The sequence below is a fragment of the Triturus cristatus genome, chromosome 6 (genome assembly GCF_964204655.1).
Source record: "Triturus cristatus chromosome 6, aTriCri1.1, whole genome shotgun sequence".
Taxonomy (NCBI): domain Eukaryota; kingdom Metazoa; phylum Chordata; class Amphibia; order Caudata; family Salamandridae; genus Triturus; species Triturus cristatus.
Window position 1 is genome coordinate 1,396,254,039 of NC_140589.1, and position 14,745 is coordinate 1,396,268,783.

General features: G+C 42.4%; 1 protein-coding gene across 7 annotated transcripts in view; it reads left to right on the top strand.

Annotated features, from left to right (window-relative positions):
• Nucleotides 1–14,745, top strand: part of RALGAPA2 (Ral GTPase activating protein catalytic subunit alpha 2) — a 1,855,355-nt gene that overhangs the window by 1,074,002 nt on the left and 766,608 nt on the right. For all 7 annotated transcript variants that reach the window (XM_085612413.1, XM_085612412.1, XM_085612410.1 and 4 more), the window contains one exon: nt 14,479–14,589. In XM_085612413.1, the coding sequence (XP_085468539.1) occupies nt 14,479–14,589 (111 nt within the window). The remainder of the gene's footprint in view (nt 1–14,478; nt 14,590–14,745) is intronic.

Here is a 14,745-nt window from a genome sequence, read left to right on the forward strand (position 1 = left end):
TCATGGGGCAGGTGTCTGGGGCTATTTCAATTCAACCTCATTACAAACTGACGAAAATAGCTTCCTACCCAAACTGTTGCGGCTGCCCCAGTGTGTCCCTGGCAGTATATGCCATGATGAGCTGGGTTTACAACATTTAGAGGATATAATTAAGTCAGCCCCGACATAATGGATTTCTATTTGTTGCCGTCCTGAAACTACCCTTATTAAGGTCCTTATCGCAGACTGGACATTGCACACTGTTTAGAGTGGCTACAGTACATTTAGACACATCTGTATCTAATTGGTAGCCGCAAATAACGTTGATAACCCTGAGTCCCTTGCGAGGAACTCAAAAGCACTTGTTAAAAAAGGAGCTGGTAGCAATTCTGGCAACCAGTAAAGATGCTAGGGAAAGTGGTAAGATGCAGGTCGAAACCTACGCTTTATTAAGGACAGCATTTAGCATAGAGCCCTACCTGCTTATTATTCCCAGCACACAAAGGTACTATCTTGTAAGATTTCATCTGAACATCGCATACCTGCTGGTTGCTTATCCATCTCGTGCCCACCGCAATAAAGATCTGTTAGCCTACCCTTGTGATGCAAATTCACCACAGTCACAACTGCATTATTTCTTTCTCTGTGGCCTATACAAGGCCCCAAGGAAAATGATTCTGGTTCCCCTACTCAGAATCCTTGATATTAGACGATGCAGGCCACTTTTACTACATCTGCATCTTCTTCAAACCAACCTGGAAATTCATGCAGTCAGTAGGTGTATCTCAGCCTCAAATAGGCTACATAAAATTGTGGGAAAATAATGATCCATTGCAGGATACCTTTTTCGGGTTCCTTGGCAGCAACTATTATGCATACTCTGCCTATTGTAGATTATACACCGTTTGCACCAAGCACTTTATTGCATATATTTATGTATGTTTGATGCTACTTTGCAGGAAGCTTATTTAAAATAATTTGCGGGCTTGTTTTAAATGATGTTGTGATTTTTCTCATTGAATTGCCTTGTTTTTACTCACTGTGCTTAGTTTTGTGTGGTTTTATGGTTTCACAACTAAATAAAGTTTTATACTACTACTATTGTTACTACTAGTGGGCTAGCCATGTCCCCTTAGACGGAGCTAATCTTACCGTCTGGGCCATGAAGGGAAGTGCCTCTTTTGCAGTAGTGGTGTGAAGGGAGGCTGAGGTTTTGGATTTACAATTGCCCACTATCAAATAAAGGTGAATTTGTGAACTGAAATCTTTTTTCAACCAATCCTACAGATAGTCAAACAAATTGATTCCTTTGGAAAAAGAACCTTTATTTGGCAAACTTGGCCCTCAGATCTCTATGCCATATGCCTTTAGGGTAGGTACACCTATGGTTTGTTGGACATGATCTTGTTGGCTGTCCCAAAAGCCTTCAAGACCTCATTAGCCCAAAAAGTAGAAGATTATCAGCTTGTTGGCAATTTTATACTGTGTGCCGCCTTGGACACAATAGCATATCTATTGGCACCAGTGGCATGCTTAGAAGCTGTGCCCTGGTGAAATCTACCTGGTTTTCAGGAGACCAGCAAGCGTCCTTAATGGGCATACCCTTTGAAGGGTCTAGGTTGTTTGGAGAGAGTTCATTTGGTACTATGCAGTTTTAAGGAAAATTGCACCACAACACAGTCTTTGGAACTACTGTCCCCAGCCAAGCAATTTCACAAGCTGTATAGGAAGTTCAGGAGCTATTCTGAGGGGTTAACTTATAGAGCATGCCAGTTCCCCCCAACCTGTTCTACATCACTCAACCAATTTGGAGCAGAGGATGTGTCGGCCCAAAACTGTTCGCTACAGCAGGGACAACAATCTTCCAACCTCCTCCTCTGTTGCTGCAGCTTCAAAACCGCTTTAGTTTGCCCTGGAAAAAAAAACATGCCCAGCCGGTAGGAGGACAGATATGGCAATTCTTCCTGAGTTGGAGGTCCATCCATCACAATCATTACAAATCATTCAAAGGGGCTACACCCTGCCTTTCATTTCCTCCCTGCCCCAATTCCCCTCCCCCCACACCAAAGTAACTTGCAGTGGATTACACTGCAGTCTTGATACAGGAGGATGGCCTCAGGCCTATACTGGTCTGCTGACCAGTAACTGCCATTTGAGGGAAGTGAAATTCAAAGTATTCTCTTTGTCTTACAGTCTTTCAGACCCAAAGAACTGGATGATGTCCCTGAATTTGCATGTTGCCTATTTTTTTATATCCTTCCTGAGGTCTCGCAGGTGGATATGTGACGATACAACGCGATCATTTAGATCACAGTACTTTATATCGCGGTTATTACAACGCAAGTCGTTATAACAACTTGCGCTGGATGGCGCGCTACACTAAGGAATAGTATAATTTACTATTCCAACTCCAGTGTGTGTAACAGTAGGGACGGTGTCGGAATAGTAAATCATCCTATTCCTTAGTGTAGAGCGCCATCCAGCGCAAGTCGTTGTAACGTCTTGCGTTGTAATGACCGCAATGTAAATGTATTGCGGTGTAACGACCGCGTTGTAAAGGTTGTTCGCCCCGCAGGCGTTACCTGCAGTTCCCTGTATGGTCTGAGTACTGCCAATTTGCTGTGCTCCCCTTCAGCCTTATTTTAGCCCCTAATGTGTTCACAAAACTGATGGTGGTAGGTGTTGCTAATCTTTAGAAGTAATGGATACATGTTTTCCTGTGCTTTCACTGCTGGATGCTCAAGACAGTCTCTTTGTCACTCATAGGCCACCTCTAGACTTGCTTCTTTTCTCCTGATGTGCAGGCTATACTTTTTGACATGCCGTTCAGTTGGGAAAAACTGTTAGGTGAAGAGTACAATACAGGCTAGAAACGTTTAAAGAATCGTAACCGACCATTTGCTCCATGAATCTTTTTGCAACTCTGTAGTCATTTTATAGTGCACTGGCATACATGTCCATTCCTTAGACCTCCCCTCCCCCAACAGAAATTTGCATTTGATCAGCGGCCGTTCTTTTCAGAAGCAATGAGAGTATGAAAACATTAGTTAATAGGAGTTGTCAAGGCAAATTGAAGACAGCTCTTCAGCCGTTGCCCTCTCATATTTCTGACTGCTAGGGCAATCTGAGCGCTCCTTAGAAAACAAAAGCCAAGTGTGGGGCAATGGACGTCTTTTGAAATGCCAACTAGTCGTGTTGATCAGACTATTCACAGCCACAAAAACACAAAATCAGAAAGTTATCAGGAAAACTTTTTTAGCAAGTGCATTAAATGCTTCTACAGCAGGCCATGTAAGTACCACTGGCAGAATTGCATATTTTCTGATCTTCAAAGGACATGAAGGAAAATTGAGATCTATTCGAGACTTGTGAGCACTCAGCAAATATATGAAGAAAGAAAAGTTCAAAAAAGTAAGTTAATCATTGGAGACCAACAAAATGGATCCAATGCACTTTCTTCTCATCTGATTTTGACATCATCTGTAGCTACAAAGCAGCTGTTGGTGGTAACAGAGTTAGGATTTGCAAATAGAGCTCTACCTGGATCATTGATCTATAAAAAGATGCCTACCAGAAAGGTGAATTTATCAGACTTCCCAAAACCAACTATCTGCTGCACTGACTGGCATGCTCTATAAATGTCTCAAAAATAAATGACTTGTTTGTACCTTCTATTTCCTGCTCTTTCCTCTGTTGCACATTTTTTACTTACCTGGTGGGTTTACAGTATGTGAAATTAAAATAATTGCAAATGGTTAGGTAACACTATAAAATGCCGAACAAACTTTTTTTTTTTAAGTCAAAAGCAAACTAAATTCAATTCAAAAGTGTTACTGGGTGCTTTTAAGAAAGGCGTTTCTGCCTCTGCAACCGAAACTGTGCATGAAGTTCGATGGTGTCTGTTTTTCAACTGGGAAAGTGTCTAAAGCTACATCTGTCCTGAAATTTCTGGCCTGATGGAATCATGCATGCCCAGGTGCTTTTATGGCAAGACAGGAGACTAGCATTAAGCATTATACCTTTAAGTACCACTTCTGAGCAGCAAACACTTCAAAGACAATCTTCAGTATAGAACTTAGAACATCAGATAATAGAAATAGAACTTTAATGTCCCATATAATCCTGCTGTTCTCCATCTTCTCCCTCTTTTGTTTGCTGCTTCTGAGCAGATAAGTACTCATATTTTTTTCATCTGTATTGGTGTGTGGATTGATGAAAGGCTCCAATTTATGGGCCAAGTGTGAGTTATTATTGATTGACTGATGTGGAACGTTTACATTTATATTTCATGAGATAGTTTTTGAAATATTTGTTGTCAATGTGTTTTGGTTTGCCTTTGTAGTTTAGGGAGAGTTACAGGTCGCTTGTGTTAGCCCGTATTTTTGAAGCTGTACGGAGAAAGCTTTTTTAGTTAAAAAACGATACAGGTGAGTATGAAGGCAGATTCAGAGGTTTAAGCGCTTACCGTTAGAAGCGCGATGGTGGCGTCTCTGCATCGAGGAGCGTGGCTTCGGCTGCGATGCAGCAGCCATTTTATCCCTCTGTACATTCGTGTGCAAAGCGCAGATGCGTTGAAAGGCCCGCTGGTTCTGTGGAAGAGAATTTATATTTACAGAGGAATTTAAAAAAACATGAAAGGGAACAATGTTTTACGGCCCATTTTTGGCAGAAACAAAGACATTTGGGAAAGATTAAATATACATTTCCGAAGGGGAGCGTCATTTTGGATTGGGCTTCCGCGGAGATGTTCCCGAGTTGATTTCTAAAGGAATTTGGGCATTTTATCAGTATGCGAGGCATTGCTATGCGACGGTTTATGCCGTTGTAGTAACAGTAAACATCGTTTTCATTACTAAAATCACAGAGAAAGGAAAAGTAGAGTAAAGTACCCGGCACTGCTCTCAGTTCCCAGTTTTCCTCTCAGGGAATATATTGAATATTAGGTCATGCAGTAAAAAAAACCACAGTCTGAATTTTGAATATCCATGCACATTCTTTTAGTGTGCGTCCTTTTCGTGGACATTGGAGGTAGTTCATCCTCAGTTAGTAGAAAAGAATATCATAAGTTGGTTTAGACAAAGTGCAGTTTAATATGAGTTTTTGGTGGAGCAAATAGTTTTCCTGGCAGGGCTGGGAGAGGGCAACCTCCCGCCGTAGCTACTATAAGACCCAAGGAACCAATAGAGGATTCTACAGAGGTTCCCAGAGCCAATTTGGATTTTACTGTCAGAGAGGAAGGAGGTCCAGAACGAAAGCCGTGAGGAGTTGCTGACAGCCACCTACAACAAGTTCAGGTGGGTACGAGGATTTGTACTGGTTTTATCCAAAAAAGGATGGGTGGAAGGTTGAGAGAACATGTGGAGAGATCATGTGGAGGCATGAAAAGGAATTACAAACGATCCTTGGATTTTGGAGACAATTATGGGTTACACAGTAGAGTTTTATTAAGTGCCAGAACAGAGAAAGGACCCAAGAAAACTCAGTTTCGGCAAAGTTCAAGAAAACATAGTGAGAGAAGCGATAGAGAGTATGTAAAAGAAAGGGGCGATAATAGAGGTAAATGAAGAGGAGGCAGGTTTTGTGAATAGGTTATTTCTTCTGGAAAAAAGGACAAGGGATAGAGACCTGTAGTCAATTTGAGAGGTCTAAATTATTATGTGATATACAGGCATTTCAGGGTGGAGGGTATCCATCTGTTGAGAGATGTTTTTCCGGATTCAGACTGGTTGTTAAAGATGGATCTAAAGGATGCATACTTTACAATTCCTATGTGGAGGGAGAATTGGAGGTATCTTCAGTTCAGGTGGAAGGGTCATTTGTACCAGTTTGTCTTCCATTCGAATTATCTTCAGCCCCTTGGTGTTTCACAAAAGTGATGAGAGCAATAATAGGTTTTTTAAGGGAGAGAGGAATTTGTATGATCATTTCCTTAGACGATCTACTGATAATGAATCAGAGTATTTCTCTGTTAAGTTGCAGGAGGAAACAATGAGAACCCTGTTGGAATCCTTAGGTTTTCTGATAAATTTGGAGAAATCAGTGTTGGAGCCTGCTCAGCCTCTGGAATGTTTAGGTTTTTTGGCGGACATGGAGAAAGGTCAATTGTTATTACCGGAGAAAAAGATAAGGAAGATAAGACAAGAAGTAAGGTGTATGCTGAAAAGACAAGTAGTGAAGTTGAGAGACTTGGCAAGGATAATTGGTCTTTTATCCTCTTCTATACAGGCAGTGTTTCTAGGGCCTTTGCATTACAGGGCTTTACCACGGTTAAAGAAGATTGGTCTTGCAAATGGTTTGTGGTACGGAGATTGTGTGAATATTCCAGAGGAAGCGGTGAAGGAATTGTGTTGGTGGTTGGAAAACTTGGAAGCTTGGAATGGGCAAGCAAAATTGACCCAAAGGTATCGGGTATCAGAGCACTTTACAGGGGCACCAATTGCTTACACACATAATTTTTTGTTAGGCATTGTCTTGTAGATTTTTGGTACAAGACCAGATTTTGTGTACCTGCCAGGTGTGCAGAATTTGGTGGCAGATTGGAATTCACGGAACTTGTTAAATTACAGGGATCGGTAGCTGGATGTAGTAGTCTTTAAAGAGATTCAGTTTTGTTTGGGTCCTTTGAAAGTGGATCGGTTTGCCTCGAGATTGACGCATCAGTGGAAGGATTACTACAGTTGGAGGCCAGATCCGGGAGATCTGGTGGTGGATGCGTTTACCCAGAATTGGGGGGGGTTATGCTTTCCCTCCATTTGCTATGATTCAGAGAGTGTTGTTACAGGTGCAGAGGCAAGTCTGACGGATTGTGTTGGTGACTCCCTTTTGGAGTTTTCAAGCATATTTCCCTTCTGTGCTGGATTTGACGATGGACAGCCCTTTTCTAATCAGGGTTTACAAATGAATGTTGGTAAGAGAGGAAAGGATAGAACATCCTTTATTGGAGGAGGGTTCGCTCAACCCTCTAGTTTGGAGGATTTCAGGGGAATCAATAGATTCTCAGAGATTTCGCAAACAGCTTCAGAGTTACTCAAAGAGTCATGGGCACCTGGAACTCGAAAAAGGTATAGGAGTGCGTTGTCAGTTTGGCTACGTTGATGCATGGTGAGAGATTTGGATCCCGTGGAGTTTGATGAGATGATGGTAGCTAATATGTTTGAGAAGGGTTTATCTTGTAGAACGGTAAACTGTAATAGATTAGCAGTTTCTGCTGGTCATTCTTTGGTGCAGGGTATATGTGTAGGTAAAAGTCCTGTGGTGTGCAGAGTGATGAAAGGGATCGGGTTGAAAAGACCTCCTAAAGCAAGGTATAATTCGGTTTGGGATGTGGATTTGATTTTTAAATTGTTTGAAAGTTGGCCAGAAAATAGATGTTTGGGTTTGAGAGAATTAACATGGAAGTTGGCAACTTTGTTATGCATAATTTCTTTTATAAGAGTGTCAGATGTTAGGGCTCTTGATATTAGCTTTAGGTATTATCAACTTCAGGGGGTTCTGTTTGAAATCTGGAGAAGAACAAAGACAATGTCTCTCTCAGTTTTTCATCCTAGGTTTGATGCAAATCCTAAGCTTTGTATTGTCAAGTGCTTGAAGAAGTATGAGAGTAGAGTGTTTGAGTTTAGGGCTCATGGTGTAGATCAATTGGTCATATTGTATGTGAAACTGTATAAAGCAGTGCTTAATTTGTAAAATATGAAGTGCCAGGGCTCTGACCGGGTGGCCACTGCAGCTTGCACCACCCATCGCCTTTTTCATTTCTGCCAGAACAACTACTAATCATCTCTCTTGCATGTAAATGCGACAGTTCAGATTATTCCAGGGCCCCAAAGCTAAAGGAATGACTGGGGAGGCAGGTTTTTGCAATTTTAATGTATATTGTATTTCTTAACAATCGTGGTTCTGCTCATCTCTAAATTTGATGAGCAGTGACACCATGTGGTAGACTGTTCTAGGTATGGTGCTGACAATTAGGTGCTGGTGTCGAGCACCAGAAAGCAATTAAGTGCCGGTGCTTATCACCAGAAAGCCCCGGCTCAAATTAAGCACTGGTATAAAGGTGTTTCTACTGCTACTCTATCTAGATGGGTAAAGTCAGTTATGAAGGAAGCAGGTGTGAATTTTGAGCTTTTTATAGCACGTTCTGTCATAGGTGCAATGGCTAGTAAGGCATATGTTAATGGTGGAAGCCTTCAAGAAATTTTAAAGACAGTTGATTGGTCTAATGCTGAGGTTTTCAGGAAGTTGTTTTTCAAACCTATAGAGCATGTTGCAAATAAAGTATTACAAGGTTTTGAACATGCTTAATGCTAGCTTCCTGTCGTGCCTAAAAATGTTGATCCTCATAGGCTTACTGCATAGAGAATCGTGTTCTATTAAAGACAAGGAGTCTAGCGTTATCCCTCTCTCCCGCCATGTTTTCTTTTTGGGCCTGGGAGTTTGGGATGTGTGTTATAGTGAAATTTCTGGAAGTTTTCTAATGATTAAACTGTTTATTTAAGATTTCTTATAGTACATTTGTTATAAAGCAAGTTATAAGAAGATTTGTTCCCTTCCACTGTCCGCTTCAAAATGGAAGTTAAAGGACTCTTGATGAAGAAATATTTGCCTCAGTCCGCCTTCCCCACTTGACCTGGGTTTCAGAGGTTTTGCTCACGTGACGGTTGGAAATTTTTAATAATCTTTTGTCCATTTCGTTCTATGACTATGTATGTTTGCTTATACCCTTCCTTGCTGCATTATCTGTAAAGCGCTCTGATACCCTCGGTGGTCATGTTCGCACTATATAAAACTTTATAAATAAATAAATACATTTGTATCTTGAGGATTGGTATTTTTTTGTCGTAAGATTTTTTTTATTCCTTACAGAGAATTAGGATTCGATTATGGACATTCATTTTTTTCTGGTTTGGATAAGGTTACATTCGCTACAACGAGAAGAGTGAAGAAGGGAGAGGATGGCAGACAGCAGGATTATATGGGACATTTAAAGTTCTATTTCTATTGTTTGATGTTCTAAGTTCTATTCTGAAGTTTTTCTTTGAAGTGTTTGCTGCTCAGAAGTGGTAAATGAAGGTATAATGCTTAATGCTAGCATACTTGTCTTTAATGTCTTTAACGATTCTCTATGCAGTAAACCTATGAGAATCGACATTCTGAGAATAAGATCTCAAAAGTGGACTATGAAGTACATGGCTGTCACACTTTCTGGGACACCTGTCTGATTTACTGTTGCTTGGTGAATGTAAGAAAAGCAGCCTTCTGTGTAACCGGATTATCATACCCAGGTGATGACAGATGTGTCACAGACGTCAAGGCCCCCATGCTAGATCTGTTGCTGAGCAGGGGATCAGATTACACTTTGCTTTCTTCCCCCTTAAATTACAGGGAAGCTTAGTTCATGACTGTCACTACTATGAACCATATGAACAAGTGCTGAGGAATGTGATATAGGATGCCATTCCAAAAGGTAACTGTGTTATGGCACTGGGCAGCATGAATGAGCATTCCTTCTATGTTTCCCATCCCACAGGCAAATTGAAATGCAAGTGGCTGCTACCTTCAGTTACTACTGCAAGGATGAAGCCTATATCAGTGTCATTTTCCATATTTTTGTGATGTTGGGATATCCACTTGGGTATCTTTATAAAACTTGCTGAGATCTGACCCATGGCCTGCTACGCGTTTCTGAAGAGGGGGCCTCTAGATGGGGTATCCTGTTACCCTGGGCATTCTATCTCGTTTATGCTTTTCTATCAGTTTCAGTAACGAAAAGGAACAAATTAATAGGAAATTTCAAAGTATCATAATACTGATGGTCCTGAATTTTCTGAGGAATATTTGGTGCACATATCTCCTTCTCTTCGGCCGGGGCAAATCTCACTGATTACCAGTATATCCAGTATAAATGCATCAGCCATACTGCTGATTCCTGAGAGGATTAAGATTTGTGGGTCATGGCTTTTCAGATCAGGTATTTGTGGTTGCAGTGATGGGATTAAGGCCCAAAATAATATGCATCTTTACAGTAGACAATGGCTGTGATTGTGCAACTTGTGTTCCATTGGTTTGACCTGTCATTCTGCAAAACTATAATTTTTGCTCTAATTTGCTATGCACCTGGCTAAGGGGGAAAATGAAGTATATTGTAGGTGCAAACTAAGGTGGCATGGTGTGCAAAATAACGATGGACTTGGATACAGCCCAAGTAATTCATGTGACTGAGATAAATTCAAGCATTCCATCTATCACCTTTTTGTATAATTTATTATATCACCCTAAGTGGGACGGGTATGGCCAGACATAGGTCCTATGCACACGGTGTCACTGGAACCAAGCTATACCCAGTTGATGACCCCTTAAGAAGGGCAAAACCGGTACTGGTTTGCCTGTGATCTGGTTCAGGGAGGACCTGGCTTGGCAGTTCGGGCTGGATTGTTCCCACTGGAGCAGGGTCAAGACTGAATTGCATATAGCTGGGTCCAAACTAAGGTGGCATGGTGTGCAAAATAATGATGGATTGGGATGCAGCCCTGAGTAATTACCAGTGGCTGAGATTGATTCTAGCATTTGATCCATCACTTTTTAGGTCTCGGCTCGAAGGCTGTGCTTGCGCAGTCTCGATCCGAGATTTAATGACTTGAAGAAGAGGGGCTTGAACCCGCCCCTCTTCTCCATTGGCTGGCCTCTTGAATGCTGGCCAGCCATTGGAGAAGAGGTCCGTCATTCCGATTAGGCCCCGTCCTTTTCGGATCGGGGGCGTGTTTTTTTCAGAAAGTCTAATTATCTCCTCCAGCCAATGGCAAGAGGAGATAAAAGCAAAACACGCCCCCGAATCCTAAAAAACCCCACTGTGTTTCTCCGAGGCATTTCTGCTCTGCCTCGGAGAAAGGCAGTGGTGTGCTTGCCTTTTGCTCTGCCTTGTTTGTTTTGAGAATCTGGTCACTCTAGGTACAGGCCCCACCTGTGGCCGGATCCCACCATTTGTGCATTGTTCCTTTTCGTACATTTGTTCCGGGGCCTATTTTCTGTCGTAGTCCGACCCTGCCTGAGCTCTGTTGTCTCCGCTCCGTTTATCTGTACCCACACACAGCAGCACGCACTGCCTCCGGCCGACCCCGTGCCACTCATGATTTCCCCAGGTGCAGAGAGTTAAGCAGTTAATCAGAGGCGCCCGGCCCGTGCCCTGGGCCGGCGCTCCTCACCGCTGCCAGCAGAGCCGGCTCCCTGACTTCTTGTGCGGATCGCACGATGCTCCCAGTCATTCGGTGGGACATAACCGCCGGTTGTTTATCTGAAAGTGAGGTCGACCCCCCCTTTATTATTTCCTTTGGGGGGGGAGGAGATCTTCCCTGAGACGGCAGTTTGTATTGAGCGATTAGCGGGGTCGCCCCCTCCTTAGTGTAGACCTCAACTACGTGAAATGACATGGTGCGCCCTGTATTTCCTAAACTCCGCCTTTCAGCATTCTGAAAGAGCTCTCTCTTCTCCTTCCCATGGAAAGACAATGTATAATTTTCCATCCTCCCTGAAAAGCTCTTGCTGCTGCCTGGAACTGGAGGGGGTTGACAGGGGGGTCAGAGCCACGCAGGGCCCTCCCTCCCTGGCCTGCTTTCAATTAAAATCAGGAATTCGGCCTCTTCCCTGCCTCGGCGGAGCCGGGAAAGAGCCGGCAGGGAGGGTACTCAAGCCGGCCTCTGCTTTCATTAATGTGTCTCGCCCCTGCCCTCCCTCCCTTTTGTGACCCTGGCGTGGCAAATATGCGTGAACTAATGTTGTGGTGGTGGGGGGCTACGTAGAGACTCTTCCCCCTGGAACTTCAGGGGGGGGGGGGGGGATGAAAGATCTCATGTTACCGATAAACACCTATATCCTGTTTCAACCTCTTTACTTTCCAAAGATAAAAAAAAAAAAACACAACGTGGCTGTCTGTGTGGCCGATGAGCGGTTATAATAATATCCCCAAAAGTAGGTGTGCTGTGCGTGAAAGCGTGGTTAAAAATAAAAAATGCGGTGCCCCACTTGGAACAGTTTTCGGACGCGACCCCCGGGCCTTGGTCTCTGGTGTTTATTTAAAAAACGAAGTTTCCTATTGAGGTTAAGCGTCCATGCACGGTAAAAATGAATTATTTCCATTATACAGCCTCAGGGCGCTTTCTCATTTTTTGAGCCCCTGTCCAAGGATTGGTGACTGGGCGATAGTTGAGAGCTGTGACACCTCGCCTCAAGGCTCGGTGTGAGATTAGTGCACAGGGGCACGAGGCACCTTAAGTGGGTTGAAGGGGCGTAACTATGAAAGCTGCACGGTGGGGGTTCACAATACGGCCAAATGAAACCAACCTTTTTTATTTTTTAAGCGGGCCCCAAATACAGGCACAGTTCTGATTCTGTTACAAGAAACAGAAGTTTGATGCCTATTTCAATAGATTCGCTTAAGTCCTGGCCTTTCGAACGACTACCCCAGGTGACCAGCCTTCTTTGGCGCTATATGGAACGTTGGATGAATGCGTTTATAGTAGGTTAATGGGCGGGTGTGGCAAAGCGCTTGAACCTTTTAGATACTTAAGAGCAGCGTCTGAAGTTATACATAGATATTTTTGATGTATTTAGTCTTGTACGCAAATAGTATCGCATTACAAAATTCTGAACTGTTTACTGCTGTTTTAAACACTATGAAGGAGCAGTATTGCCTTTTATTGTATATTCAGCTTTCGCACGCTGTATGTAATACCAATGTGCATTTACAATGCAATGGTCTCGGCATTGGTAAAATTAGAGCTATTGGCATTGCTCATGACATTATTTTTGTTTATATTTTTGTTTTTAAAACATTTAAAGAAACGGCATTGTCATGAGCAATGCCAATAGCTCTAACTTTAACAATGCCGAGACCGTTGCATTGTAAATGCTTGTTGTATACTATACTATAGCCTTATAGCCCGCCGTAGCGGGATATACCGGCTAATAAAGGCCGGCTCCCGCGTTAAAGGCCCGAGCTTAAGGCAAGGGACTTTAACAAGGGAATTGGACTTTAATAGCCGGTATAGCCCTAATACGAAGGGCTGGAAGGCTATTAAAACATTCTGCCACTAGAGGGCAGAATGTTCTAACAAATAAAACGAAGGCTTCTCGAAGCTCGAGGGGATTTAAATCCCCTCGAGCTCCGAGAGGTCTTTGTAAAACATTGGAATGTGGCTCTGCGGGCCTTTACCGGCCCGTAGAAGCAGGGAGCACTCCATTGTCTTCAATGGAGCTCCCAACATTCCAATGTTCTAATAGGACCTATTGCACTCATACTAGGCTACTGAGTGGTGTAGACGCTCTACTCCATCTCTCAGTTCTTTCTATAAACTACATTCTGCTATGACACATTGGTCCAGGAAATAATTGTAAAATGCACACCGTGAAAAGTGATCATAAATTTTTCCAGTACAATCCCCTTTTATTATCACATTGTGGCCTTCTCGTATGCCCATAAAGGGGAGAGAAGGGCTTCCAACGAATGCAAAGCAAGAGGGAAAAGAGAAAACAATATTGCTTTGTGTTGGGCGTTAAAACTCCTTGCACCTGCCCTATCAGCAGGAGCACTGCATTAATGCTGCAGTGGAAGGCCTTATTATGTGGCAGAGTTGACTACATTATGTGGCAAGAAAAGGCAAATTATGCAGCATAATGAATGGTACACATTTTGTGATAATACTGCTTTATGTTATCATTTTTACACTTTTTAATGCTGTCTGGGCATAGTTTTCACTTCATTAGTTCCCGTTTAACAACCAAATATAGCAATAAGCAATAGAAAGGTGGCTAGTCAACGTTTGCGAAGGACCTCCCACTGTGCGGCAACATGGGTCACTGCGTTTTAAGTAACTTTTGATCCTTTTGAGCCAGAAACACATTTTTTGTTAAAATCTGCAGATTATGCAGCAGATGATGTATGGTGTGGCAAATTGATAATTATGCAGAAAACACTGCATCCGCAAAATCACATAATTCCAATGGCCCTTCCTATCGGCGACCTACTCTTGCCAAAATTTTAGGATTGCACGTTTTGCCTATGTTATTGGGGTTGACGAAGTTATATCATTGATAACTTTGCAATGAAAAATTCAGATGAATAAGCAGGCTGTTGGAGGTCATGTTAGCTTTTGCTTATCAGAATCTTGTACAAGAAAGTGCCCAAACCATGACCATCTTATTGTACCTTTTCAGCCCTACCACTCAGCCTTTTAGAAATATTGATTTATTTTTAGATAATTTGCATGAGACTAGAGATACCACTGGGTCAAACTCAATTTAATGACTTACTGTACTGCCATGAGTACCTAATATGGATCTGGTCTGTGAAATGTAAAGCATGACTTTAAAGCAACATCGGATTTTAAATGTTATTGAGGTTATTAATCCAGAAGTAGAGATGACATGATTATTTTATAGGATGAAGACCAACAGCCATCATGTTTTTACCATTATTCTCTGAAAGTTTAAAATGTGTTTCTCCTACAGTTTTCAAATAAGTTAGTCGCTCACGTGGCCTGCGACGTCCTCCAGCTCCTCGTTTTGTACTGGAAAAATCTCAAGGATTATGAATCTCCATTGACCACGAAAATTGCTGAAGTAGGTAGATTTTTTCTTTGGCATGTTGTAGATATGAATCAGTCTCTGTTAATGTATGTGTTGTGACTTCTGAATTCCAAAAATACGACACTGATTAATGGAACAAACACAGCTGCACACATTTTCATCTAGGTAGTCACATTTGGATTATACCTT